The sequence below is a fragment of the Bubalus kerabau genome, chromosome 1 (assembly GCF_029407905.1).
Source record: "Bubalus kerabau isolate K-KA32 ecotype Philippines breed swamp buffalo chromosome 1, PCC_UOA_SB_1v2, whole genome shotgun sequence".
Classification (NCBI taxonomy): domain Eukaryota; kingdom Metazoa; phylum Chordata; class Mammalia; order Artiodactyla; family Bovidae; genus Bubalus; species Bubalus kerabau.
Window position 1 is genome coordinate 277,705,754 of NC_073624.1, and position 27,502 is coordinate 277,733,255.

A 27,502-nucleotide genomic window follows, 5' to 3' on the forward strand; every position below is an offset into this window, starting at 1 on the left:
AATTTGGAAAACTCAGCAGTGGCCACAGGACTGGAAAAGGTCACTTTTCATTCCAATGCCAAAGAAAGGCAATGCCAAACAATGCTTAAACTGCTGCAAAATTGCACTCATCGCACACGCTAGCAAAGTAATACTCAAAATTCTCCAAGCCAGGCCTCAACAATTCGTGAACTGTGAACTTCCAAATGTTCAAGCTGGTTTTAGAAAAGGCAGAGGGACCAGAGATCAAATTGACCAGAGATCAAATTGCCAACATCCGTTGGATCATTGAAAAAGCAAGAGAGTTCCAGGAAAACATTTACTTCTGCTTTATTGACTATGCCAAAGCCTTTGACTGTGTGGATCACAATAAACTGTGGAAAATTCTGAAAGAGATGGGAATACCAGACCACCTGACCTGCTTCTTGAGAAACCTGTATGCAGGTCAGGAAGCAACAGTTAGAACTGGACATGGAACAACAGACTGGTTCCAAATAGGAAAACGACTGGTTCCAAATAGGAAAAAGAGTATGTCAAGGCTGTGTGTATTGTCACCCTGCTTATGTAACTTATATGCAAAGTACATCTTGAAAAATGCTGGGCTGGATGAAGCATAAGCTGGAATCAAGATTTCCCGGAAAAATATCAATACTCAGACATGTAGATGACACCACCTTTATGGCAGAAAGCAAAGAAGAACTAAAGATCCTCGTGTTGAAAGTAAAGAGGAGAGTGAAATAGTTGGCTTAAAGTTCAACATCCAGAAAACTAAGATCATGGCATCTGGTCCCATCACTTCATGGCAGATAGATGGGAAAACAGTGTCAGACTTTATTTTGGGGGCTCTAAAATCACTGCAGATGGTGACTGCAGCCATGAAATTGACAGACGTTGTGCCTTTGTAGAAGTGTTATGACCAACTTGGACAGCATATTAAAAAGCTGAGATATTACTTTGCCAACAAAGGTCCATCTAGTCAAGGCTATGGTTTTTCCAGTAGTCATGTATGGATGTGAGAGTTGGAGTATAAAGAAAGCTGAGCACCCAAATATTGATGCCTTTGAATTGTGGTGTTGGAGAAGACTCTTGAGACTCCCTTGGACTGCAAGAAGATTCAACCAATCCATCCTAAAGGAAATAAGTCCTGAATATTCTTTGGAAGGACTGATGTTGGAGCTGAAACTCCAATTCTTTGGCTACCTGATGCGAAGAACTGACTTGTTGGAAAAGACCCTGATGCTGGGAAAGATTGAAAGTGGGAGTAGAAGGAGACAATAGAGGATGAGATGGTTGGATGGCATCACCAACTCAATGGACATGAGTTTGAGTAAAGTCCAGGAGTTGGTGATGGACAGGGAGGCCTGGCTTGCTGCGGTTCATGGGGTTGCAGAGAGTTGGACATGACTCAGCAACTGAACTGCCTGAATTTTATATTGCACAAATGGAGTTTGAGTTTTTTTATCCTTTATCTGGGAGAATACCTTCCAGTAATGTAAGTAATATCCGAATTTGGAGAGTTCGCAAATTTCTTGTTTCTTACCATGCTGCTGCTGCTGCTGCTAAGTCGCTCAGTCATGTCCAACTCTGCGACCCCATAGACAGCAGCCCACCAGGCTGCCCATCCCTGAGATTCTCCAGGCAAGAACACCGGAGTGGGTTGCCATTTCCTTCTCCAAAGCAGGAAAGTGAAAAGTGAAAGTGAAGTCACTCAGTCATGTCCGTCTCTTCACGACCCCATGGACTGCAGCCTACCAGGCTCCTCTGTCCTTGGGATTTTCCAGGCAAGAGTACTGGAGTGGGTTGCCATTGCCTTCTCTGGTTTCTTACCATAGGATTTTCTTAAAACGGAACACATTTGTATCTGTATTAATACACATGTACATGTGAGCTATTTGTGAATAATCAGATGGGAGCCTTTGTTACACGACACTGTATCGTAATGCTCCTTTCATTGAAAAATAGCCCCAAGAAGATGTTTTTCTTTGCTAAAGTTATTGCCATCGGTTCTTTCATAAGATTACCAACGGATGTGCCTTTTTGAAGTCAGAGGAAAGCGGTCTTGACAGAGTTTGGGAACATGTTACTAACTTCATGTGTTGAAATCACAAGTGTGAAGATGTGACTGTGCTGATGTGCACAGATTTGTCTCTGCTGCATTTTCTCTATCAAGTGTATGTGACTGACTGTATAGTTTTGTTTTGTTTTTTTGACTGTGTGGTTTGATGAGAGAATAATACATGATGTGTATTATTCTACATAATAATAACAATGATGCTGAAGCTGAAACTCCAATACTTTGGCCACCTCATGCGAAGAGTTGACTCTTTGGAAAAGACTCTGATGCTGGGAGGGGTTGGGGGCAGGAGGAAAAGGGGACAACAGAGGATGAGATGGCTGGATGGCATCACCGACTCAATGGACGTGAGTTTGAGTGAACTCCGGGAGATGGTGATGGACAGGGAGGCCTGGTGTGCTGCGATTCATGGGGTCGCAAAGAGTCGGACAGGACTGAGCAACTGAACTAAACTGAACTGAACTGAACCCAAGTATAGAAAAATCAAATCATACTGTATTGATGAAAGGGAATATATGGTCATCAGAGGTATTCTTAAAATACTATTATATTGGATATACTTCTGCAGACTTTTGACATTATTTTTAATCTTGAAAGCTTTTTCAAATGAAACACATCTGGAAATGTATGTACACATATTTCTGTTGCTTAAATGTATCCTGTATTTTATTTCCTTTGGTTATTATTTTAGCAAAGTGCATTCCAGATCTGTAAATTTTTCTTTTCTTCTGGGTTTTTTTTTTCTTTTTAACAATCTGAATTACATTTAGTCATTTATGAAAATTAGTTTCTTGATGCAAAGATTATTTTTTAGCATGTTGCAATATCATTTATCTTTATTTTTACCATCTTAACCATTTTTAAGTATATTATAATTCAGTAGTGTTAAGTATCTTCACATGGTTGTACAACAATAGATTTTCTAAATGGAACTTTATTGATGGATGAAGTGTTGCTTAAGCAATGTCTTCATGATTATTCTACTTTATTGTTCTTTCTCCAGAATATGTATCGTTTTGAAGGCACTGGGTTTTCAAATATTCCTCAACTTATAGATCATCACTATACAACAAAACAGGTCATCACGAAGAAGTCAGGTGTAATTCTGCTGAATCCTATTCCTAAGGTAGGTGCTTACGTTCACTTTTTTTTTAACAAAAGGAAAAAGAAAGGACTGCTTCGTGAGTTATGTCCCACACTAAATAAAGTCCTTAGATTATTTATGATTTTGGAAACAAATATAGTTAAAGCGTGAAATTTCCTTGGTTGTACTTAGATGGCAGATGGGTTGTCTTTTTATTCAGTGTTTGCTAGGTTACAAATGGCCTTTTTTTTTTCTTTTTCCTTTCAAGTGTTGAAAGACTTGAGGCTTTCCTTCACACTGTAAGGTTCAGATTTTAAAAGGTTTAGTTTATAAAAGATTCTGAGATGTAGATGTTCAAGAAAATGTCCGGCAATTAAGAGTTCATTAGAATTTTACTTTTTGGTGTTAAGTGTATGATATATTGTAAGATATTGGAATTTTTAAAAACTGCACTACTCTTCTCAAGGGCAGTAAATCATAGCTTCACTGTAGAGTCAGCCAGCTGGGTGAGAGATTGTTCTAGGTCAGTGTTACCTCTAAGATCTGTCACAGAGCATACTGCATTTAAGTGCTTTAAGTGGTCTGTGAGGTAGTGAGTGAGTTGAGGAAGGCTTGTGTTTTTAAGGTGGAACCTGCGGCACCTGGACTAAGGGAACAGTGGAGCTGGCCTAGCTTCTGGGCACTTCTGATGGTCCCGGAATTGAGTTGGGGTCAACAGGAGCCCCTTTCCTTAGGGCGCCATCTCACATGAGGAACAGTGTAGAAACAGGGAAGTCATAAAACATGGGAGGTTAATATTTGCTGATTGAGGTTTACATATCCAAGGATGACTTGTAATATGAAGCAAGTGTTACTCCCAAGAATGCTAGTATATAATCTAAATTCACCTGAAATTTTAAAAATTTAGAAAGCAGTTGTTATATTTCCCTTTGTTAGCCTGGAGCATGGTGTCTGTGTTTGTACTTGTATTATGTATTTATTACTCACTCTTTATTTTTACATTCCACCCACAGAAGATTTCAGCAGTCAGTTACTAAACATTAATTCGGTGGCTAAAGAATTGTCCTTTTTGCATAATTTTCTAGAATTATGAGTTTGGCTCATTCTTTGTTAGTGTTTTTCCATTCACTTTTGTTTTATATTTTAATTTCAGAAAACCCTATAAAAATTCTCCTTTAGTCTGAAACAGCTTGTCATATTTTTTTCTCTAGTTAAAAAAAGGTCTATTAATATTTCTTATTTCATCGATGAATAACTGCTGTCTGTTCTCATTACTTTATTTACTATTAAAACATCAGTGACTTGCAAATTTATCTTTCCAGCTCAGATATATATCTTTCCCAAATCTAAAAATTTTCTACTTTTCACCTAAAACTGAATTTATCGCATTTAACTACAAAATGTGTTCTTCCTTTATAGTAAATGGTATCACCAAATACCCAGCTGCTCAAACTCTAAATCTAGGGGTCCTTTGACAGCTCTTCACCACTGCCCTGCCTCAGCACTTCAAGTGCCAGGAGTTTTGTATACTCAGTTGTACATGTGAAAGTATGAACTCAATTCTAGTATATCCCAATATGAAGTAAAGTTCAATGTGGTGAAGGTACCACAGTTTGACCGTGTTAAGTTAATGAGAGATGCTTGGGTTTTCAGAGATACTGATACTGTCAAATGATTTTGACTCATTTCACAAGCCAACCTAGTGTTTCCATTGTCTACTTGCTTAGCTAAGTCTAAGTTGAGAGATCAGAGCCCTAAAAGAGGCACAAAAAAGTGCTTATCTGGCCTTGGATATGAATATATAAGTAAAGCTATATCCCTCATAATATGAAATATTCCGTGAAATCATTGTAGAGAAATGGAGTAGATGTTCTGGACTTTTAACATGGCCAGTTATTCTCTTCCTCTCAAACCCCCAACTCTGGCTGTGGAGCCAATTATCCCAGCATTTTATAGCCTTAGTTATGAAAATAACTACACTGAAAGCTATAAAAGATTAAGGGGCTACATATGATTGTTTTATGAGGTAGAAATTTGAAGTTAATCTACTTGACTGTTAACTTGATCTAAAGTACTGATATTTGAAATACGCAAGTTATTATCTCAATTTATGGTAAATATTATTATGCACTTGATTTAAAGAATCATATCGCTCTTTTAAAAGAAAATCACAAAACAGGGTTATGAGAGCAGGTAATTTTCAATCATGAGTGGGGAACAATTTTCTTATGCTAGTTTTATCTGTTACATATCTTCTCTTGGAAAGTTATTTGTCGTCTTATAAATGGAATCTCTTTCCTGATTTAATTTGTGTAAGAAGTTAATGTCTTTGACCATATAATGTGCTATAAAACATCTAATTTCCATCTTGCCAGACTTCATTTTTAGCCTACATAAAGAATGCTATTTTAGTCTCAGTATAATTTCTGTTTATAGTACCTCACGCCTCTCTCCATTTGTTTCCCTCTTACTCATGAGAATATACGTGTACATCATATGTCAGAGTAGAGGACGTGGCGACCAGGGTAATTTCTCTCTTATTCCCAGAGGCACATGAAACTAGACAGCCTGAGTTAGAGAAATTGACTTTCTCATGATGATGAAGCGAACTGATGTTCCACCCACGCATCCCTCCCTCTGCCCTGACTGACGTTTCCTCCTCTGCCTCCCAGAGCCTGTGGGAAGGTATGGGAGTGAGAGAGGTGTCCCACACAGGTTACTGATCATGATCTTCATCATCATCCTAGCAGCACAGTAGGATGCACAGGGCCTGTTCTTTCCTCAGCTCAGACTCTGTTCAAATATCACTTCATCCGGGAGGTCTTTTCTGACTGCTGCCTGTGAAATAACACCTACCCCTTATATCTCTCTCTTGTCCTCAATTTCTCTTTGTTACAGTTCTGTTTACCTTACATCATACTATAGGATGTATTTTTGGTTGTCTGTCTCCTGCAAGAGAAATGTAAGTTCTATAAGGGCCAGCACTGCATTTAATAATCAGTCCAACCAATACCTAAAACAGTGCTAGCTACTGTGTGCTCAGTTGCTTCAGTCGTGTCCGACTCTTTACGACCCCGCGGACTATAGGCCACCCAGCTCCTCTGTCCATGGGATTCTCCAGGCAAGAGTACTGGAGTGGGTTGCCATTTCCTCCTCCAGCTAGCTAGTAGGTGTTCAGTAAATATCTGTTGAAGAATTGAATTCACTGGACAATTGCTAGAAGCCAGGTACTTCCAAGCTTCTTACATGCCTTAACTGTATATATTGCCATGAAATAAATATTGTTACTAACCCCATACAATTATGAACCCGGAACTGAAGTTTACAGTGGTAAATTACTTTCACAAAACAACACAGCTGTCGGCAGAGTTGAGATATTCAACCCATATTCTTAACTGCTATCTGTCTAGACTGTAGAGTCTAAATTTTAGAGGCTATAGGGAATAAAAGGTTTATTTTATGGGACATGTGTATGAGTTTAATGGAAAGGAAATATCTTTCATTGCACAAAACAGTAAATTGGAAAAATCTTTACTATAGCAAAAACTATAGGTCTCTATAGAAGGAAAAGTATTAGACAGTAATATTGGGTGACAGAGTTGGAATTTAAGGTATAGTAGAGGATGTTGGGGAGAAGGCAATGGCAACCCACTCCAGTACTCTTGCCTGGAAAATCCCATGGACAGAGGGGCCTGGTACGGGGCAGTCCATGGGGTCGCTAGGAGTCGGATAGGACTGAGTGACTTCACTTTCACTTTTCACTTTCATGCATTGGAGAAGGAAATGGCAACCCACTCCAGTGTTCTTGCCTGGAGAATCCCAGGGACGGGGAGCCTGGTGGGCTGCCATCTATGGGGTCGCACAGAGTCGGACACGACTGAAGTGACTTAGCAGCAGAGGATGTTGTAAGATGTAGGTAAGGAAGACATCTAGTTCACCTTTAACATTTGAAAGTCTGGCTTTTGAAGCTTAATATTTCTTTAGGTTTAGCTCTTTAAAAATTTTTTTCTTTCTGAATGGAAGTTAAAGTTCATGATTTAAATTCAGGCAAGTTAGGCAGTGAGCCGTTAAGTTGAACCTTTAGGTAAATGACTTGCCTGCCAGCTTAAATCAAGTAATTCTGGCTTTTTAATCAGAATTTGTATAGTATGCCAGAATATTAGAAGCAGATTTTTGTGGAGAGAGTAAACCTGTGGCTGAAATTAACGTGTCATGAGGTGGCCGATTTCTGGTGACGGCTTCTTTGACAGACACATGCACACGAAGGGCAGAGAGGAGAGCGTTGCTTTTCATTGAGGTGCTTCGTTCATACTGTGATGCTTCAGACCACTGAAGACTGTTCACTTTACGTTATACTTGAGTCACATAGTCACTACTTACCACATACCTTGTTTATTATAAAAAGACACAACTCAAGAAAAGTCAATTTTTCTCTGTAGATTTTGAAAACTATAAAATACCATATACTTTCCTGTTCAAAAACTTTCTTTAACAGGACAAATAGAACAGAAGGAAAATTTGGAAGATTTTAAATTGTGAAGGAAAAAATGTATTCATAGAGTGTATAGTCTGTTGGTAACACTCCAGTTCTATTATTTTATTAAATATTTTCAACAACTGTGAACTGAGTGTTCGTATTATCCCCATTATTAGATGAGGAAACTCAGAAATATCTAAAACCACATTTCTCATAAATTTCAGAGTGGTAACATGAAAATAATTCTGTTCTATTCATCATTTTTTACTACAACCCTAGCTAGCATATTTTTAGTCTGAGGATAAAAATATCATATTTTTAGTCTGAGGAGCAAGGTGTTTTGGTAGATAAGAATATTCTTTTTATCTACCATATAAATAGATGGAAGGGTGATAAAATAGTCAGATGGGGGCTGAAAGGTTAAAAAAAAAGTCATTAAAGTTTTTTTTAATGTAGATTAAAGGATAGGATTTGGTATTTACAGCACAAACATTGCCTGGAGTGTATCATTTCATCATTTTAAAATATTTACAAAATCTGTGCATATGGACCCTGGGAAAGGGAAGGTGTTAGTTGCTCAGTCATGTCTGACTCTGCGACCCTGTGGACTGTAGCACGCCAGACTCCTTTATCCATGGAATTGTCCAGGCAAGAATACTGGAATGGGTAGCCATTCCTTTCTCCAGGGGATCTTCCTGATCCAGAGATCAACCCCAGGGCTCCTGCATTGCAGATGGATTCTTTATTGTCTGAACCGCTTGAGAAGCCCAAGAAGCACATAGAAATGTACACAGAAAATGTATAAAAGGATTTCTAGTATGAACATGGTTACATAACAATATTTTGTCCCTGTTACCTGTGGAAACCATAGAACAATAACAACAAAATAAAAAAGTATAAACTGCATTTTTCACGAAACTAGGAGCTATATATTCTCCACAGACTTAAAAAAGTACATGTTTAGGTAGCCAAAAGCTCCTTTGCTTAGGCAAAAGTTGTGTAGAACAAAGGTAAGAGAAGAGATGATCAAAGAACCAAGTTGCTCTAGGTCTTATAACCTCTAGCAAAAATACATGTTGAAAGGAAAGAACTCTAAATTTCTATATTCTTTGCTTGCATCAAAGAATACGAGACATGTGTGGGGAAAATAAAATTTTTCATATAGCTAGGTGATACAGACAAAACTGCACTTGGAGGAAAATTCAGTACCTTAAAAACTTAACATTGATAAAACAAAAAGAATGAAATGAATGAGTTAAACATCTAATTCAAAAAATTAAGAGGAAAAAACACCACAATTAAAAGGAAAGCAAAAGAAAGGAATTAAGAAAGGTAGAAGGACTGGAGAAGGCGATGGCACCCACTCCAGCGCTCTTGCCTGGAAGCCCCATGGGTGGAGGAGCCTGGTGGGCTGCAGGCCATGGGGTCGCGGAGAGTCGGGCACGGCTGAAGCGACTTAGCAGCAGCAGCAGCAACGCTTCTTAAAAAATGCAGTGCTTGGCAGCCTGTTAGAAAGAGATATTTTCTGGCAGGTTGTTGAAATGCAGTCATGGACCTGCCTCAGACTCACTAAATTAGCCATCCTACTTTTTAAAAAATGTGTTTATTTTCAATTGAAGGATATAACATCTGCTTTTTAATAAGGTCCCCAAGTGACTCAGGTGCACATCATGACTGAAGAAGAAAAAACTAGTCTAAGGTTTTTTGAAATTTCTATGATTTGAATTTTGAAAATGAGCTATGAAGCTTGCTAAACACCAGCATACACTTAATCAATATACTACAAAACAGCAATTAGCTCTTATGTTTTATTTCCTTAAAATCAAATTTAACTTGTATGAAAATTTAATAAAATATTTTAATCCTTTCAAAAAAAAGTAAAAGGAATAACTTAAAACAAAATATAAAAAATAAAAAATATATGTATATAATAACTGCTTTTTATAAGATCAAAAGAAAATTAAAATACTTGCTAATTTATTCAAGAAAACACATACCACACGGGGCTAATATCTAATATATAAAGAATCTCTAGAAATTAATGCTGCCCTGGTTGCTCAGACGGAAAAGAATCTGCCTGCAATGCAGGAGACCTGGGTTTGATCCCTGGATTGGGAAGATCCCCGGATTGGGAAGATCCCCTGGAAAAGGAAATGGCAACCCACTCTAGTATTCTTGTCTGGAGAATTCCATGGACAGAGAAGCCTGGCGGGCTGCAGTCTGTCAGATAAAGACAATCAAAAAGGAAAATTAGCAATGGGCATGAATGGTTAGTTCAAAAAATGAAAATACAAATGGCTTTTAAAATATGACAGATGATTATATTACTCAGAATAAAGGAGTATTAAAACTAGGATGAGATATGTTTTTACCTAGCAGATTGGCATAAACTCAGTTTGATAATTTACTTTCTTGGCAAAGATGTACAGATAAAAACCCTTAGATAATTTGGTGCTGGGGATATAAATTAGAAAAACCTCTGTTGGGCTTCCCTGGTGGCTCAGCTGGTAAAAAATCCGCCTGCAATGCGGGAGACCTGGGTTTGATCCCTGGGTCGGGAAGATCCCCTGGAGAAGGGAAAGGCTCCCCACTCCAGTATTCTGGCCTGGAGAACCGTCATGGACAGAGGAGCCTGGTGGGCTACAGTCCACAGGGTCCCAAAGAGTTGGACACGACTCAGCGCACACATTGTAGAAGGCAATGTGGCACCATCTATAAAAATGATAAAATGTATCTAACTGTGACTTAGCAATATGACTTCTGCAACTTATCCTTTAGTTATATCTGTGTATATATGAATGATATCAATAGAAGGTTATTCACTGCAGCATTTATAATATCAGGAAATTGAAATAATTCAAATATTCTTTAATAGGAGTCTGGTTAAATTAATTATTGTACCCCATCCAATGTAATACTGTGAATGAGAAAGCATCTCTATACTGGTTGGAGAGAGTTCCAAGATACAGAAGCAGTGTTTCTAAAACTCTTTTTTCCCATAATGCATAGAAATTGCATATTATATTGTGTCCCAGGACATACCGAATTGGAAATGTTGGTGTGGATATGTGTTCATAATTGAGAGAGATTTTATGAAACTTTTTATATTTCTTAATGTGATGTGTTCTATTAAGAATGCATCCAAAAAGTCGACATCCAAAAAGTTGATTTTATGAATCTCAGTTTGAAAAATATTTTATAAAGGATTTTTAAAGTAACAGTATGTGAATTTAGAAGAAGAACATACGGCCTAGGAATAATTCACAGAGAAATGTGGACTTGAAGTAGGCCTCAAGGATAGGCCAAAAGACTAGGGAAATTGTTTGGGGTTACGGTAAGGGATTGGAGGAGGGTGTGGCAGCCCATTCCAGGATTCCTGCCTGGAGCACCCCATGGAAAGAGGAGCCTGGTGGGCCACGGTCCATGGGGTCACACAGAGTCAGATACGACTGAAGCAACCGAGCACGCACGCACGCACTCATGGTAAGGGAAGTCTCTAAAACATGGGAAATTCCTAGACTTGTTTTAAGGAAGGCAAGATCAGTTGCCTTGACAGAAGCAGATGATTTAAAAAGATGAGTAATCTGAAAGTTCAGTTTTGAGAGCTTTGAATGCCACAATTAGGATTTCCCTGTGGAAATGCCATTCCATTGCAGGTTTATAAGCAAGGGTGGGATGTGAGCTAAACACATCTAAAGTGTAGCTAGTGATGCCGTACAAAAATACTGAAGCCTAACCAACCTTTTGGAGAAGGAAATGGCAACCCACTCCAGTATTCTTGCCTGGAGAATTCTATGAACAGACGAGCCTGGTAGGCTATAGTCCATGGGATCGTGAACAGTCAGGTATGTCTGAGCAACTATCACTCATCCAGCCTTTTAAATTATTTATTGGCACATTTATAAAACAAATGAATCAATTTTGATTTTACTATGCTTCACAAAGAACTTGTGTAGCCATATCCAAATTATATTTCAGTGAATAATATCAAAATATATATAGAAAAAATATCAATACCAGGAAAAAATAATTAATAGTGGAAATTTAACAGCAGTAAATAAAATATAAAATGCAGTTTTGTTTTGTTATTAAATATAAAAACCCAGAGACTCTTGTTAAGAGTAGTTCGCTAAAATCAAAGAATAAAAGAACTAGGTGAAATTTCAAGATTAGACAGTTCATTCCCTGTTACTTTACAAATGAGGTAATAATCTCTAAGGCAAGAGGCTCATGCTCAAAGTCACAGAATAACTAAATGTTAAAGTCAGATTTCCAGGTTCCTTTCAGTAAAAATATATTTCTTATTAAATTGCATGTTGTTGGTCTCATCATTATACATTTTATTTGAAAGAACATATAGTTTAGCTTGTATCCAGCTCGCAGAAAGCTGGCATATGTAACCACAAATTTAAATTTTCAAAATTAGAATACATAAGCAAAACAACAGTTATAGTCTCTGGAAGAACAAATATTTGAAACAGACATAATAGGATGGTCAGTCGAGGAAGAAAATTACTTGTTCACAAATTATTACATGAAAGGATGAAAGTAATTAACTTCATATTTATTGATCTATTTTATTGTACACAGAGCATATCACCTAAACCGTACAATAAAATTTTAACTTCATTTTAGAAAATACCAACAATTAATTGTCTATATTTTATAAAATAGTTAAGATTTACATGTGTTATGCCACTTGCTCAAATCAAATATCTAGTAAATAATAGGTGATTTGAATGTGGTTTTGTCTGACTAGAAGTTTAATCTTAATTGTTATAGTTCTTGATGCTTGAGATAAAATAACTTGAATTAAGAAAAGAGGATATTTTATGTATTTTAATAAAATATATGTTTTTTAACTAACCAGCAAAATGTAGTTTCTTAAAGACCTATAATAATTTCCGTGTTGAGCTTGAAATTTAGCCATAAGTCATTGTAGAAAAAGTTAACTAGTGTCATGGTTAGAGAGGAGGAAGCATATTAATTTATTTAAAGCAAAGTTTTACTACCAATAAGTTCTAAAGGAGATTTCTCCCTTGGGATTTTGGATATAGCAGTGTCCTTAAAAACGTTTCTGCAAAAGTTTAAGGGCAGATTTCATAGATTGTTGCTTTTCGTGTCCTTTCATAATAGCCAAGGGCATAATATTAAGTTGTATTTTATACAATGTAATGAAACACGTTCTGTGTTGAAATTTTTCGTCTGTTTCCAATTTTTGCTGAATAGAATGATAGAATTCTAGGATCCAGATTTATAGTCGAAATAGTAATAACCTTATCATTAAATACAGCAGAAATTTTAACAAGTACCAGAATACCAGAAGATCACACGTATGATATTTACAAATCTCTTAATTATATACCTGAACAATTTAAATTTAGCCAAGTTGGTAGAAGATCCACAGACTGAGTGCAAAATATCTTAACATGGAATGAGGTATTGTTGAAGTGTTGTTTTCATTCATACTTTGCCCTTAATGGGGAAAAAAAAAAAAAAAAGCCCTGATTATGTTGCCAATAATTGATCATTCAAATTTTTGTAAATTATCTTTTCTGGATAATTTAATGGATATTATTATGTCTTTTACTGTCTTACTTTTCAAATCTTGAACTTAGACACTGAGAATATATTTAATTGTTCTGAAATCGCAGAATACAATGGATTTAAGTTAGTGAAATCTGGAACGCAAGGTAGGTCTGTACCAAGAAGAAGACAAAGGCATTCTGATGCAGTTTTATTTTAATTGGAGGACCGTTACTCTGCAGTATTGTGATGGTCTTTGCCATGGGTCAGCATGAATCAGCCACAGGTGTACACTGTCCCCTCCCCACCTCCCTCCGTACCCCACCCCGCTGGGTTGTCCCAGCACCAGCTTTGGGTGCCCTGCTTCTTGCATGGGACTTGCACTGGCTGTCTCTTTCATATATGGTAATATACATGTTTCAGCACTATTCTCTCAAATCATCCCACCCTCGCCTTCTCCCACTGAGTCCAAAAGTCTGTTCTTTACATCCGTGTCTCGATGCAGACTGTTCTTAACGTTGGGACTTGTCTGATGCAAAGCCGTAGAGACGTCGGCAGGGTAGGTGGGACGGATGAGGTGGTCAGGAGTGAGGGAGGTGAGCTGGTAAGGAGACTGTGGCATAGAGAACAGACGGGGCCCGCTCTGCCTCCGAGCCGGGTTAGTCTCTTGAGTCACATACTCCCTTTTCCCTATAAACACTCTCTGCCCTGTGCCCCTGAAGCCTGCAGCCCACAGAAACTTCTGAGGGAGAAAACCTCTGATGATGGTGTATCATTTTCATTTTACTGTTAAGTCAGTTTTAGTTAATATATGTATTTACTATTCCATCCATAACTGCTCCCTTATAAGTAAAATGAGGGCATCCTTGGTGGCTCAGCTGGTAAAGAATCCGCCTGCAATGCAGGAGACCTGGGTTCAATCCCTGGGTTGGGAAGAACCCCTGGAGAAGGGAAGAGCTCCCCACTCCAGTACTCTGGCCTGGAGAATCCCATGGACTGGATAGGCCATAGGGTCGCAAAGAGTCGGACATGCCTGAGCGACTCTCCCTTCCCTTCACTAGTCCACGAACATGTCCTCCTTCTCCTCCAGGCTCGCCCCTCGCTGTGCAGTAGTCATGATGCTTACTTACCTTCTGCTGTTACTGCGCATCTGTAGTCTGATGTCCCCACGCGATAATAAGCTCCGTGAGAGCAAGGAGGATGGTTTTACTCATTCTTTATGTATCTTACACCACCTGATACATTATTCACTAAATATTTGTTGTTATTTTTGAGAAAATCTGGACTTGATAATTTATTATCAAGTTAATAAATGCTTGATAAATATTTGAAAAAAATCTTATAACTTAAAGATATTAATACTCTCTATTTTTTTTTAATTTTTATTTATTTATTTATTTATTTTTACTTTACAATATTGGTTCTGCCACACATCAACATGAATCCGCCACGGGCGTACGCGTGTTCCCCATCCTGAACCCCCTCCCACCACCCTCCCCGTACCATCCCTCCGGGTCATCCCAGTGCACCAGCCTCAAGCATCCTGTATCGAACCTGCACTGGCGATTCTTTTCTTATATGATATTAGACATGACTCTGTGGGAGAGGACAATTTGGGGGAACGGCACTGAGACATGTATAATATTCTCTTTTTATAGTAAATATAAAAATGTTAGCATGGTTTAGATTTATAAATGAGATTCCTTTGGAATTGACACACTTCATTTCAGTTCTTTTTGTATAATAGCTTTTTCATTATATTTTTCATTTCCTTCTTATATTGCTTTATATTAGAAGTTGCTTTTTTAGGTAGTTATTTTTCTCTTGTAAATTTCATAAGTACTTTTAAGTACAGATAGGAAGTATTTTTAATGTTCTCTTATTTAGCTTATATGTATTTTATACTACTGTGAACTGTATACGATTGGTTCCATAAAATCCATTTGACACCTTAATGAGATTTCTCTCTGATATTAACTTTAAAATAGTGAAGCAATCTTGTATAATATTTAATATTTCTTGCTTGCAAATTATTGTCCTGTATTAACCCATTTCAGAAGTGGAAATGAAATACAAGAATTGACATTGCTTATTTTCACTTTTTTAAAGAACCACTTACCATTCTTTACCATATTAGCTAAATTAGTGCTCCTTTCTGCTGCGTTGTCCTTGAGGGGAACAATTTAATTGCGCCACAAAAGACTTGCCCCACGCCCTACTTTGCAGTGACTAAGTATGCATGCCAAGAATCTTAATGACTTCAAAATAATAGGATTTAAATTAGAAAGACCAAGGACGTTAAAAAGATGTCTTCAAGTGATTTTTTAAAATGGTTGTTCATATATAAGCCTTAGAGAAAATGAAACTGTAAGGTTTTCTTTCTGTTACTTATATTAACAACTGGCATACATTAAAACTATACCAAAAATTAAGGTCTTATAAAAGAAATACCCATGCTTGGAAATAATAATCTAGTGGACATCCTTGAATCTTGACTGATAACTGTTTAATGAGAAATAGACTTAAGATCAACAAAGATCAGTTATAATTTATAAGTTATAACTTATAAGATCATATAATACATATAATATTACAAATATATACAAAATATAATACAAAGATCAGTTATAACTTTTATAAGTTATAACAAAGATCAGTTATAATATCTATCTCTCTTTGTAATAAAAGACCATCATGTTCAATTCATGGCCCTAACTGTTTTATTATTAGAAATATTTTGTAATGGTGAATTCAAGAGGTATGATTTTACTAATACTTTCTAGTAATGCTATGTTCTCTTTTAAATAATAAATGTGTGTCTTTTTTTGCCCCTAGAATAATTTCAGGTGGTGACTAAAAGAGTAATTTTTTAATGTCTGTAACACTGGACTGTGAGAGAGTCAATAGAGTTTTAAAAGTCTTCTCTAGAAATAACTTCTAAAAAAAAACTCCTCCATTCCTCTTGCCATCTTGAAAGTAGGGCTTCTGGAAGGTCATCAGTGTTCATCTAAAGTAAATAGGTCAAACTTTTCTAGAAATTCGTAGGTTTTAAGCATGTCTCTTTAATTAGCATTCAGTAAATGTGTATTGTGTCTATATTAAAATAGAAATTATATTCGCTACTGGTTTATCCCCAAAGAAATTAGAGTCTGGTTGGGAAGACAGACAAGTAAGTAAGAATTATGCTTGAGGTGCTAAACCTTATTCTAGAGGAAATTTATGGTCTTTTTAGAGCACATAAGAAGGGCCTCTTACCTTGGCAGTCCAGGGAATGCTTCCAAGAGTTGTGCAGGATGACAGAGTGTGCTGTGAGGAGCCTGCAGATCATAGTGTTTGAAACAAAGCAGCTGATCTTGGGGTGAGAGATTCTGTGCAATAGCTGAAAATACAAGAACTCCACTTTATACACCTGGAATGTAGAATATCCCAGCAGCCAGGGAGGAGGGCAGAATAAATATGGTAGGCAAAGTAATACCTCCCCACGTGTGTCTGTGTCCTGGTCCTCAGAACCTGTGGGTGTGTTCTGTCACATAGCAGAAGGGACTTTGCAGATATGATGATGTCCAGCATCTGGAGATGAAGAAGTTATTGTGTTTTATCCAAGTGGGCCCAATGTAATCACAGATTCTTCCAAGAGAGAGAGGGAGCAGGAGAGTCAGAGACAGAAAAAGAAGGGTGCCAGTCCTTCATGGGTCTGGAATCCCCATCACTTCTCAGAATGGGATTTGCTGCTCCCCACCTTTCCATCTTTGTACCTGGCACACATTTTGAGTGTCATTTTCTTCTGAAGGCTTTCTTCACCCGACCAGTTCAAATTAGGTTCTTCTTTCCTTGTGCTTCCACAGAATTCTGCACAAGCCATGATAATAGCACTTATTTTGTAGTATTTCAATTATTTTAATTTTTACATACTTCAAGTAGTGGATCTATGAAGTCACGGACTATACTGACTCCTTTTTGTCTTCCTTGAGCCTTGTTTAATGGTGGCTTATAAAAGACCCTAAATAAATATGAATTGAAAGAATAAAGAATATAGGATAGCATGAACTTATAGATGCTGTTGTATACAAGATGTCCAAAAATACCTAGGTATTAATAGGAGTGTTACAGTTAATAAACTGGGTGGTGGTCTGGTCCTTGTCAGTGTCTGTAGTAGTACCTAGATGACCTGGACTATAATACTAGGAGCCACCTCCAAGAAAGAGGCAATGAAACTGGAAAAGGCCCAGACTGGGAGAATTGTAGGGATTACTACAATGGTGGAAGTGTTACACAACTACCGATAATTAAGGAAAGAGTTACTGTTAAGTGTTTCAATGGTTTCTTACATGTATCATCCTCTCAGGACATATTTATGGATAATGGAGTAGATTTCTAAGCTGTTAAAAGAGTGTGCAGATTATTCCCAGCTACCACAGGTCACGTGAGTCAAAATATTTTCTCAGATATTCTGGAGAAGTCCGCATCACTGATTCAATTGATGGCGAGTTGTGTTTCTTATCAACCCCTTAAAAATGCTAGTTTGGAGTTAGAGGCCATAAAGCAGTGCTCGTCCCTTTAAGATTTTTCCTGATTATTTCCTGGAGCTGATTAGGCAAGAAAGGCTGTTCAGAGGCTGATTCAGGTTGACACCTGCTCCATCAAATGTATGTTCACTGATGCTTTTTCTTAAAATAGTTGAGACCACACACCTGATCCCTTTGAGACCCAGTTTATGCTTCTGTGCCTGCTGTGCAGTGCCGCTGTAAAGACACAGTGGTGGGAGCACTTTGTAAGTTCTCAAGTACTTTAAAAAGTCACATTATCATATAGTATGCAGTGAAACTATGGCTAGCTAGGTTGGAAGCTTTAATATCCATAGACTTGGGAAAATGTACTATCCTTTAAGCTTTGAGAGCTTTTAAAAAATCAAGATATCTGGCTACTGGTAATCATTTTCATTATAATGTACACTTCCTTAATATTCATTAGGTTCCTATTATAATGTAAGTTTGACCTAGATATATTAAACAGATACCCTTGCAATCTGGGACAAAAGACAGGAAAGACTCTGTATTATTGTGTGGGTAATAGATTGAAATAATGAGTTATACTGAATGCATTCCGAAAAGAGAAAGGTAACTAGGTATATTTCAATGGTGAGGTCTCTCATTTAATAACCTAAAAGACAATAGTGAAGAAACACATGGAATTCAAAGTTATTAAAATGGAAAGGTGGAACAATAATTCGAACATGAAGAATTTATAAAGGCTGTGTTTAATTTATAGGCCGTATATTTCATATTTATGTATTAAGGTATATTTCACATATGTATTCAGTCAAATATATATATTGTCAAATATTGAAGAGTCAAGAAATGTTATATAATATTACATTGAGTGAAGAGGACATAATTTTTAAAAATTATTTTTAAAAGTAATCTATGTTGTAATATCCCTTTCTTATCTACATATATCACTAACTGTGGTGTAAAAATCCTAATTCTCTTAATACTGGATATTATGCAATATTACTTCCCTCCATTACTTTTAAAAAATAATTCATACTACAGGCTAATTTTGCTATGTCAACTAAGTGGCCATGAAAACTATTATATCCTGTTTTGATAACGTCTCTGTTCCAATTCCTCTGTCTAATAGAAACCATTCAAGCTAAAATACTTTTAATACTATTTCTCTGATGCTTTTTCACCTGAAATATATAAAAGTGTGAAACTTCATCCCAGATTCCTATGTCAAGAACTAATGTATTTGAAGTTGTTTTCAAATTGGCTGATTATTTAGGCATTTTGGCAAGAACATAGGATATACCTAGAAGTCACAGTGAAAAAGCTGTGCCTGAGGGTTTGGACTAATAAGAAAATGTGAATTTCCAAACACCCAAGTTGAGCATACTTACTATTGTCACCAGATTCCCTTAGTCCTCAAGTGGTCGTTCAATATCCACAGTGGGTCTTCCTGAATGATATGAAGAGGCAAAGAAACCAGTGAATGCTGGCCTCACATTTTGTTGCAGAAACATGTACCCTAATAAAGTCTCTTGCCATTTGTTCACACTTTAGTGAAAACTGGATATTTGTTTCTTTTGGGTAGGGTTTCAGAGAAGTTTTTCTAGAAGGGATTTAGGTCATGATTTGAAGTAGATGGATAAAATAGCCTGTTATACTCCATCATTTTGTCAAAGGCACTAAAGAGTAGCTGAAGTAGTTTTTTTTGTTCATGAAGCTTAATTTGTTTTAGTTGACTTTCGTTGTTTAATAATTATGGTAAACATTAAAAAGAGCTATAATATTTATTGGCTTATTTATGCATAGCATACTTCATTTGGAGACTTGCAAATATACGGTTAATACAACAGACTAAAAATTAGCTGATGACGACACTAGAGTGAAGAGAAAAAAGCATAATTAACATGTTTAATCAGGAAATAATTGTTATATAGCAATGTTTATGAGACTTTGTGAGTTAATAAATAAAAGTAGGAAAAAAGGAAGCTACTCAGAAGAACAAAAACCCATAGTTCTGAAATCTGAGAAAAAGCCCCTGGAAAGTCTTCACTGAGGAAGTGTTGTAGTCCAGTCGCTCGGTTGTGTCCGACTCTTTGTGACCCTGTGGCCTGCAGCACGCCAGGCTCCTCTGTCCTTCACCAACTCCCAGAGTCTGCTCACACTCATGTCCATTGTGTCGGATGCTGTCTCACCATCTCACCCTCCGCCTCCCCCTTCTCTTCCTGCCCTCAGTCTCTCCCAGCAGCAGGGTCTCTTCCAACGAGTTAGCTCTTCATATTGATATATACTTTGTATTAATACTTAGGTATACTCTAACTCAGGTGTTGGTCTAAGTGCTTTCCTCATTTAAATATCAGAAAACCCCTCTGAGGCAGTATTATTTTCCCACTTCTGTAGATGAGGGAAGTGAAGCCCTGAGAAGTTAGGTAATTTTCTCAAGCATACTTAGGTGTTAAGAGGAAAATAGGTCCTGGATTCCAACGCAAGCAGTTTGCCCTCCCAGCATTTGCTCTTAAACACTATGCTGTACTGCCTTTCCAAGTGCATGCAGAGGACAGTACCTGTAATGCCATCTTTGTAGTGAGTATACTGACTTGTGTGATTGTTCTCATTACAGCTGTCAGTGACACTAATTAGGACCAGTGAAACTGAGTTACTTTGAGAAATGTCAGGACTTTCCACTCTTAGTTGTAGAGCTCCCTGAAGTTTACCCCCTAGACCTGTGGTTTTGAAAGTGCATTCTCTGGGTCAGTAGCATCAACGTTCCCTGGGAACTTGTTAGAAATGTACATTTCCTGGTGTCATCCCAGACCTACAGACTCAAGAAGTCTGGAGTGGGGCCAGGCTCTGCTTTAACAAGTCCTGTAGGGCTTCCCAGGTTGCTCAGATGGTAAAAAATCTGCCTGCAGTGCAGGAGACTTGGATTTGATCTCTGGGTTGGGAAGATCCCCTGGCAAAGAGAATGGCAACCCACTCCAGTATTCTTGCCTGGAGAATCCCATGGACAGAGGAGCCTGGTGAGCTACAGTCCGTGGGGTCACAAAGAGTCAGACATGACTGAGCAACCAACACTTTCACTTTAGGTGATTCTGATGCTCCCCATAGTATAAGCACCGTTGATTTAGATGAGTAAAAAAGAGCTATCCTGAACCAGGAAGTTCTCTTAATTACCTTATGTCTGTAACTTAGGGAGAATATGGGAGGAATTTGAAATAATGATATGTGTATTCTGCCTTTGGAAATAAGAGAAGAAATCACATTAATCAAGTAATAGGCTGATAATTATTTGAGGTATAAGCAATGACCTCTTTAAACTTTAATCATCTTAAAATATCCTAGTGATCAAGAATCAGTGAAGCAAAAATGCCTATTTTATGACTTTTTGGAGAAGTTGATGTTCCAAAATTGATTTTCGCAGTCTCATCAGAATTCACAAGAAAGATATCTAAAATGATATTCTGCATGAACACTGTATTTTTTTGGTCTTCTTTTTATGAGCTATATATTCACTGTAGTGAATTCTGAAGTGATTCTAAGACAGAAAATGATAAAGTTCATCTACTTAAATTATAATTTTTAACCCTGTGTTTGGTTAATTGTAATGTGGTGAATAAAGCTAAACTGTAACAATTATTTTTTCAGAGCAGTGTCCTTTGACCTCTAGGAAAATCAGATACCCTGCTACACATTTTAAATTTCCTCTTCAAGATTTTCCGTTTTTTGTAATTATACATTTACTAGGGTGACCCTGTTTAAGCCTCAATCCTTTACCCATAAAATGGTAATATTCTTACCTTACTGGTTGTGTTATCTCAAATGAGATAACATGCTTGGAAAACGTGCAGTTGTTTCGTAGTCATTTGTTTAATACTACTAATATAGCAGTAGTACCACCCAGTAAGCCCACGAGGCCATGTGCCACTGTGTCCTCTAGCGCTTTTTAATTATCAAGTGTTCGCTGAATGGGTTGATGGACTGAGTGACTCTGACTTTATGAGAGGCCGTGGCAGTGTGAGGCGACATACAGCACCAGTAATGGTTTCAGAGATGGCTGAGCCTCGTGCCTAGCATTTCTGGTGAAGGAGTCATGGGCACAAAATTTTAAGACTGATAGCATCTCTAACCAAGATTTATAGGTAGGCAATGACATAGCACATTCTCCCTGTCTTACTGCTTTTGTGCTTCCTCAAAACCCCTATTCTCTTTCTTTATTCTCTGCTTGCTTAAAATATCTTGATGCTTTCAGTCTAAACCAAGTTGAAATCTAATGATGTTTTGAAATTGAGTTGGTTTTGGGAAGAAATCTGGACAGTCAATTCATAGTATTCTTGATATTTTCATCATATTCTTATCATATCTACTTTATTCATAAATATGAAGCATATGCAAAGTAGTACATTAACTTTTGGCCTCTCATGACAGTGAAATTTCTGACAGGGCAGTCATGGTTAGCAGTTTTATTGGCACATGGGGCAGATGAATGGTGTTTCTAAGCCATCAGAGCAGAGGAAACAGTGGTGTTACTCATCAGGAGACTGTCCATAAAATTTGATTTTAGGCACTTCAGAATTTTATTTGTAGCATTGAGGTCACAGAGGAGCAAAAGAATCAGCAGAATTTAAGAACAGTCAGAAGATAAATGGTGCTTTAAAAAATTACAAGTCCTAGATCAGGTAGAGCGTCTCAGCCAGGTCCTTCCAAGAAAGGAGAGAATTGTGAGACACTTCGAGAATCCTGCTCAAGGCTTGCTAGCCAGGCACACACGCACACTCACGTGTGCTCCCCTCTTTCTGCTCTCTCCGTCTCTTTCATCCCTCTCTCTGTCGCCTCTTCTCCTCCTCTCTCTGCTCTCTCGGTCTCTTTCATCCCTCTCTCTGTCGCCTCTTCTCCTCCTCTCTCTGCTCTCTCCGTCTCTTTCATCCCTCTCTCTGTGGCCTCTTCTCCTCCTCTCTCTGCTCTCTCGGTCTCTTTCACCCCTCTCTCTGTTGCCTCCTCTCCTCTCTCTGCTCTCTGTCTCTTTCACGTGATCAGCATTATTCACTGAGTACCCTCTGTGCAGCTGGTGCTGGCATTGCAGTGGAGAACGCGAGAGACGTGGTGCCTGCTCTCTTGAAGTGTGTGCTCTCTGTTACATGATTGCTCAAGAAGATCCCCTTAACCACCTAATCCTACTGGCACTTTTCTGTCTTCTCCGTTGCTTGCCTTCCTTTCTGAATGCTGTTGCAGAAGTGAAAAACTCCTGAAAGACTTCCTAGAATTCTGCATCTTACCTTTCTTATGTCTTAAACTTCTCTTTGTGGAGAATTAAAGTTAATGAAGGCAAAGATCTAAAGGCATGTGAGAAAAGGGATTGGGAATATACTCACCAGGTTTCCAGAAACTACTCAATTAGTCGAGTTAAAAATAACTTGGTTGTTGTTGTTCACTTGCTAAGTCGAGTCTTGACTCCACATCCCCATGGCTGCAGCATGCCAGGCTTCCCTGTCCTTCACCTTTTCCTGGAGTTTGCTCAAACGCGTAGAAATAAAAAAATTGAATAAAATGTCCCACCCAAACCAGCTAATGATATACACAAGTGTATCTTTAGGGTCTAACACTGAAAAATATTAAATGTTCATTGACAGAGAAATGGATAAGGAAGATGTGGTGTACATATGTATAATGGAATATTAATCTTCCAGAGTAAAAGAATGTTATAATGCCATTTGCAACAATGTGGATGGACTTAGAGACTGTCATACTGAGTGAATAAGTCAGACAGAGAAAGACAAATACCATATGATATCCCTTGTATGTGAAGAAAATGGTATAAATGAGCTCATTTACAAAACAGAAACAGAATCACAAATGTAGAAAACAAACTTATGATCACCAGGGAGGGTGGGGCAAACTGGGAGGTTGGGACTGACATACGTACACTGCTACACGCAGAACAGGGGAGTAAGAGGGGCCTGCCGTATGGCACAGGGAACGCTACTCCTCAATATTCGGTGATGACCTGGATGCAGAGTGAATCTTAACGAGTAGGTATATGTATAACTGATCCATTTTGCTGTAGCTGAATACTAACGCAACATTGTATATTAACTATCCTTCAATAAAAATTAAAAATCAAAATAAAATTTTTATTGAGGTATACTTGCTTAATACAATACTTACAGGTATTCAATATGACTCAACTTTTAAAACATTATACTCCATTTATAGTTATTATAAAATATTGGATGTATTCACTGTTGTACAATGTACCTTTGTAGCTTATTTTTCTAACAGTTTGTACCTCTTAATACCCCTCCTGTATATTGCCCCTTCTCCCTTGCTGCTCCTTACTGATAACCACAAGTTTGTTCTTAATATCTGTATGTTTCTTTCTTTTTTGTTATGTTCTTTTAGTTTGTTGTATCTTTTAGAGTCCATGTAGGAGTGATATCTTACAGCATTTGTTTTTCTGTGTTTGATTTATTTCACAGTATAATACCCTCCAAGTCCATCCATGTTGTTGCAAATGGTGAAATTTCTTTTTTGTGTGTGTGTGTGACTGAGTAGCGTTGCCTTGTATATGTACACACATCTTCTTTATCTGTTTATGTGCAAATGGACACTTAGGTTGCTTCCATATCTTGAGAATTGTAAATCATGCTGCTGTGAACATCAGAGTGCATGTGTCTTTTCGAATTACTGTTTTTCTTTCCCAAATATATATATACATACACACACACTCAGGAGTGGAATTGCGGGGTCATGTGATCATTCTGCTCTTTGTTCATTTGTCTGCACCAGATCTTAGTTGCAGCAATGGGATCTCTAGCTGAGGCGTGTGGGTTATAGTTCCCTGACCAGCGACTGGACCCAGGCCCCCTGCATTGGGAGTCCAGAGTCTTAGCCACTGCACCACCAGCAGAGTCCCTGCTTTTAGTTTTCAGTTTTTGGGAACCTGCATTTTCTTTTCCACAGAGGGTGCACCAACTGACATTCCCATCAGTAGTGTTCCAGGGCTTCCTTTTCCCCACGTCCTTGCCAACATAGTTATTTGTGTTCTTTTCATAACAGACATTATGACAGGTGTGAGGTGTTATCTCATCATGGTTTTGATTTGTGTTTCCCTGATGATTAGTAATGTTGAACACATTTTCAAGTGCCTGTTGGCATCTGAATGTCCTCTTTGGAAAATTATTTATTCAGGTTTTCTGCCCAATTTTTTATTGTTTTTTTGATGTTGAATTATATGAACTGTTTATATATTTTGGATATTAACCCCTTGTCAGTCATATCTTTTGCAAATATTTTCTATCATAGACAGTAGGTTGTCTTTTCATTTTGCTGATGGTTTTTGTTTGTATGCAAAAGCTTTTAAGTTTGATTAAATTTGTTTGTTTGTTTTGCTTTTATATTATTTGCTCTAGGGTACAGTTCAAAAAATATTTCTGTGATTTATGTCAAAGAGTTTTCATCTACCTGTGTTTTCATCTAGGAGTTTTATGTTTTCCAGTCTTATTACATATAGGTATTTAATCTATTTTGAGTTAATTTTTGTATATGGTATTAGATAATGTTCTAATTTCATTCTTCTCCCTGTAGCTATCCAGTTTTCCCAGCACCACTTATTGAAGAAACTGAATTTTCTCTGTTGTATATTATTCCCTCCTTTGTCATAGATTAATTGACTTCAAGTGTATTGGTTTATTTCTGGGCTCTCTACTCTGTTTTATTGGTCTGTGTGTGTGTTTTGTGCCAGTCCTGTACTGTTTTGATGGCCCTCTATTGTTTTCGTGGCACTCTATTATTTTGGCAGCCCTGTATTGTTTTGAAGACTGTAGGTTTGTAGTAGTCTGAAGCCAAGGAGCATGAGCCTTCCAGCTCTGTTCCTTTTCTTTCAAGATTGTTTTAGCAGTTGGGTTTTTTGAGTTTTCAGACACATTTTAAAACTATTTGTTCCAGTTCTGTGAAAAATACTATTTAAAGATTCCAGAGATAAGGATTGCATTTGAATCTGTAAATTGCCTTTGGTCATTATAGCAATATTAATAGTTCCAATCCAAGAACATGGTATATCTTTCCATCAGTCCTTCAGTTTCTTTCATCAGTGTCTTAAAAAGTATAAAATTTGAATGAAGGATTAACTAAGCATATTTGAAAATATAGAAAAAAAATCTGGAAGTTGAAATTGTTCTTAAATGAAGACATTATGCTGTGCAGTGAATAAATGCCAGTCGTAGTTATTTCTCTACATTCTTCATAGTTAGATTTCATTGAGTATTATGCTCATGTCTTTTCTTATACAGATGTAACCAGTTACTCTTTATATAAAAGTATATGAGAAAATATGATAAAGAATGTGTCTAAAATCAGTTGGAAAGGGGATTTTCTCTCAATCAATGGAAGTGTGATAGACTAGTTAGTTTACTAAAGCAACAAGTTAGACACTGCTTGTTACAATATTATATATTTAGAATTAGTTAGAATTACCTATAGGCCTTCCCAGGTAGTGCCAGTGGTAAAGAACCTGCCTGCCAATACAGGAGACACAAGAGACACAGGTTCAGTTCCTGCCTTGGGAAGATCATCCGGAGCAGGAAATGGCAATCCACTCCAGTATTCTAGCCTGGGAAATTCTGTGGACAGAGGAGCCTGGTGGGCTACTGTCCATGGGGTTGCAAAGAGTCAGACAAGACTGAGCATGCACGTGCAGGCAGAATTACATATAAAAATTAAATCATAATAAAAGAGAAAATAGAATTTAATATTTATAAACTTGTAGAGATGGAGATGAAACCTTCAAAGATTAGAAAACGTATAGAAAATTAATAAGGATAATGTGACCAATTTTGATTATCTAACAATAAACTAATCTTAAATTTTAAAAGAAAGTCTCAGATAAAAGAACAAATCACAAACTGAACTAAGCTGCATGTGTGTATTTTTCTTTACTTAATCAGATTAGGATTTTTACATTTTTTTTCATTCTTGTATAAGACTGTTTCTTTCACTGTGATGATTAGTATAAGCCTTTGAAGAATGTTCAAGAAAAAATTATGTAAATATAATTATTATATCAGTAGTATTTCCATTATTGAATTGTATGTGGGATAAGCATAGGAATACAAAACTATTAATATGAAGGAGTTTAATATGATATAGGGAGACATTTGGGCTTTTCTGGTGGCACTAGCAGTGCCTGCCAATGCAGAAGACACAAAGGAAGCGAGTTTGATCCCTGGGTCAGGAAGATCCCCTGGAGAAGGGAATGGCAACCCACTCCAGTATTCCTGCCTGGAGAATCCCATGGACGGCGGAGCCTGGGGGGCTGCAGTCCCTGGGGTCGCAGAGTCACACACGACTGAAGCGACTTAGCATGCACGCGACAGGTAGACATTTGATACGTTTCTGTTCGTTTGAATAAGAAGATTTGTACTCTTTTCGCCAGTGTTTGTTTCAGTTATTTGCAAACACTCATATTGTCTTTGTAGTCAGCCTAGGACAAGATGAATATCGGAATGATTTTGTATTCTTAAAGTGCCTTGTACTTGCTAAGGGCTCAATACATGTTTCTTTTAAGAATTCATTAGGTAATTTGGGCCACACCACAGATACAATCCACTTAATTTTTTTATACTGAAAACATACAAAGTAAACTGCTGCTTAACAGTAATCTATGTCAGTAAAAGCCAAAAAATATATTTTTTAAAAAAATTAGCTAAGTCATGAAATAAAACATTGCTGAATCTGAAACCACACTAATACTTATAAAATTCTTTTTGTGGTTAGTCAAGTCAAGCAATATTAGAAGAAAAGCTTATGATTTTACTAGCCTACTTTAACCTGGTACTTCTCATTTATATTCCACTTGTATAGAT

The 27,502-nt window shown here is 37.3% G+C and overlaps 1 protein-coding gene across 23 annotated transcripts in view; it reads left to right on the forward strand.

Annotated features, from left to right (window-relative positions):
• The window catches only part of FER (FER tyrosine kinase), a 464,961-nt gene that overhangs the window by 244,922 nt on the left and 192,537 nt on the right, over nt 1-27,502 (forward strand). For all 23 annotated transcript variants that reach the window (XR_008709039.1, XR_008709040.1, XR_008709041.1 and 20 more), the window contains one exon: nt 3,057-3,179. Coding sequence is in view for 18 of the 23 variants with exons in the window: in XM_055565828.1 (XP_055421803.1) it covers nt 3,057-3,179 (123 nt within the window). In the remaining 5 variants the exon portion in view is untranslated. Of the gene's footprint in view, nt 1-3,056; nt 3,180-27,502 lie in introns of those variants that run through there.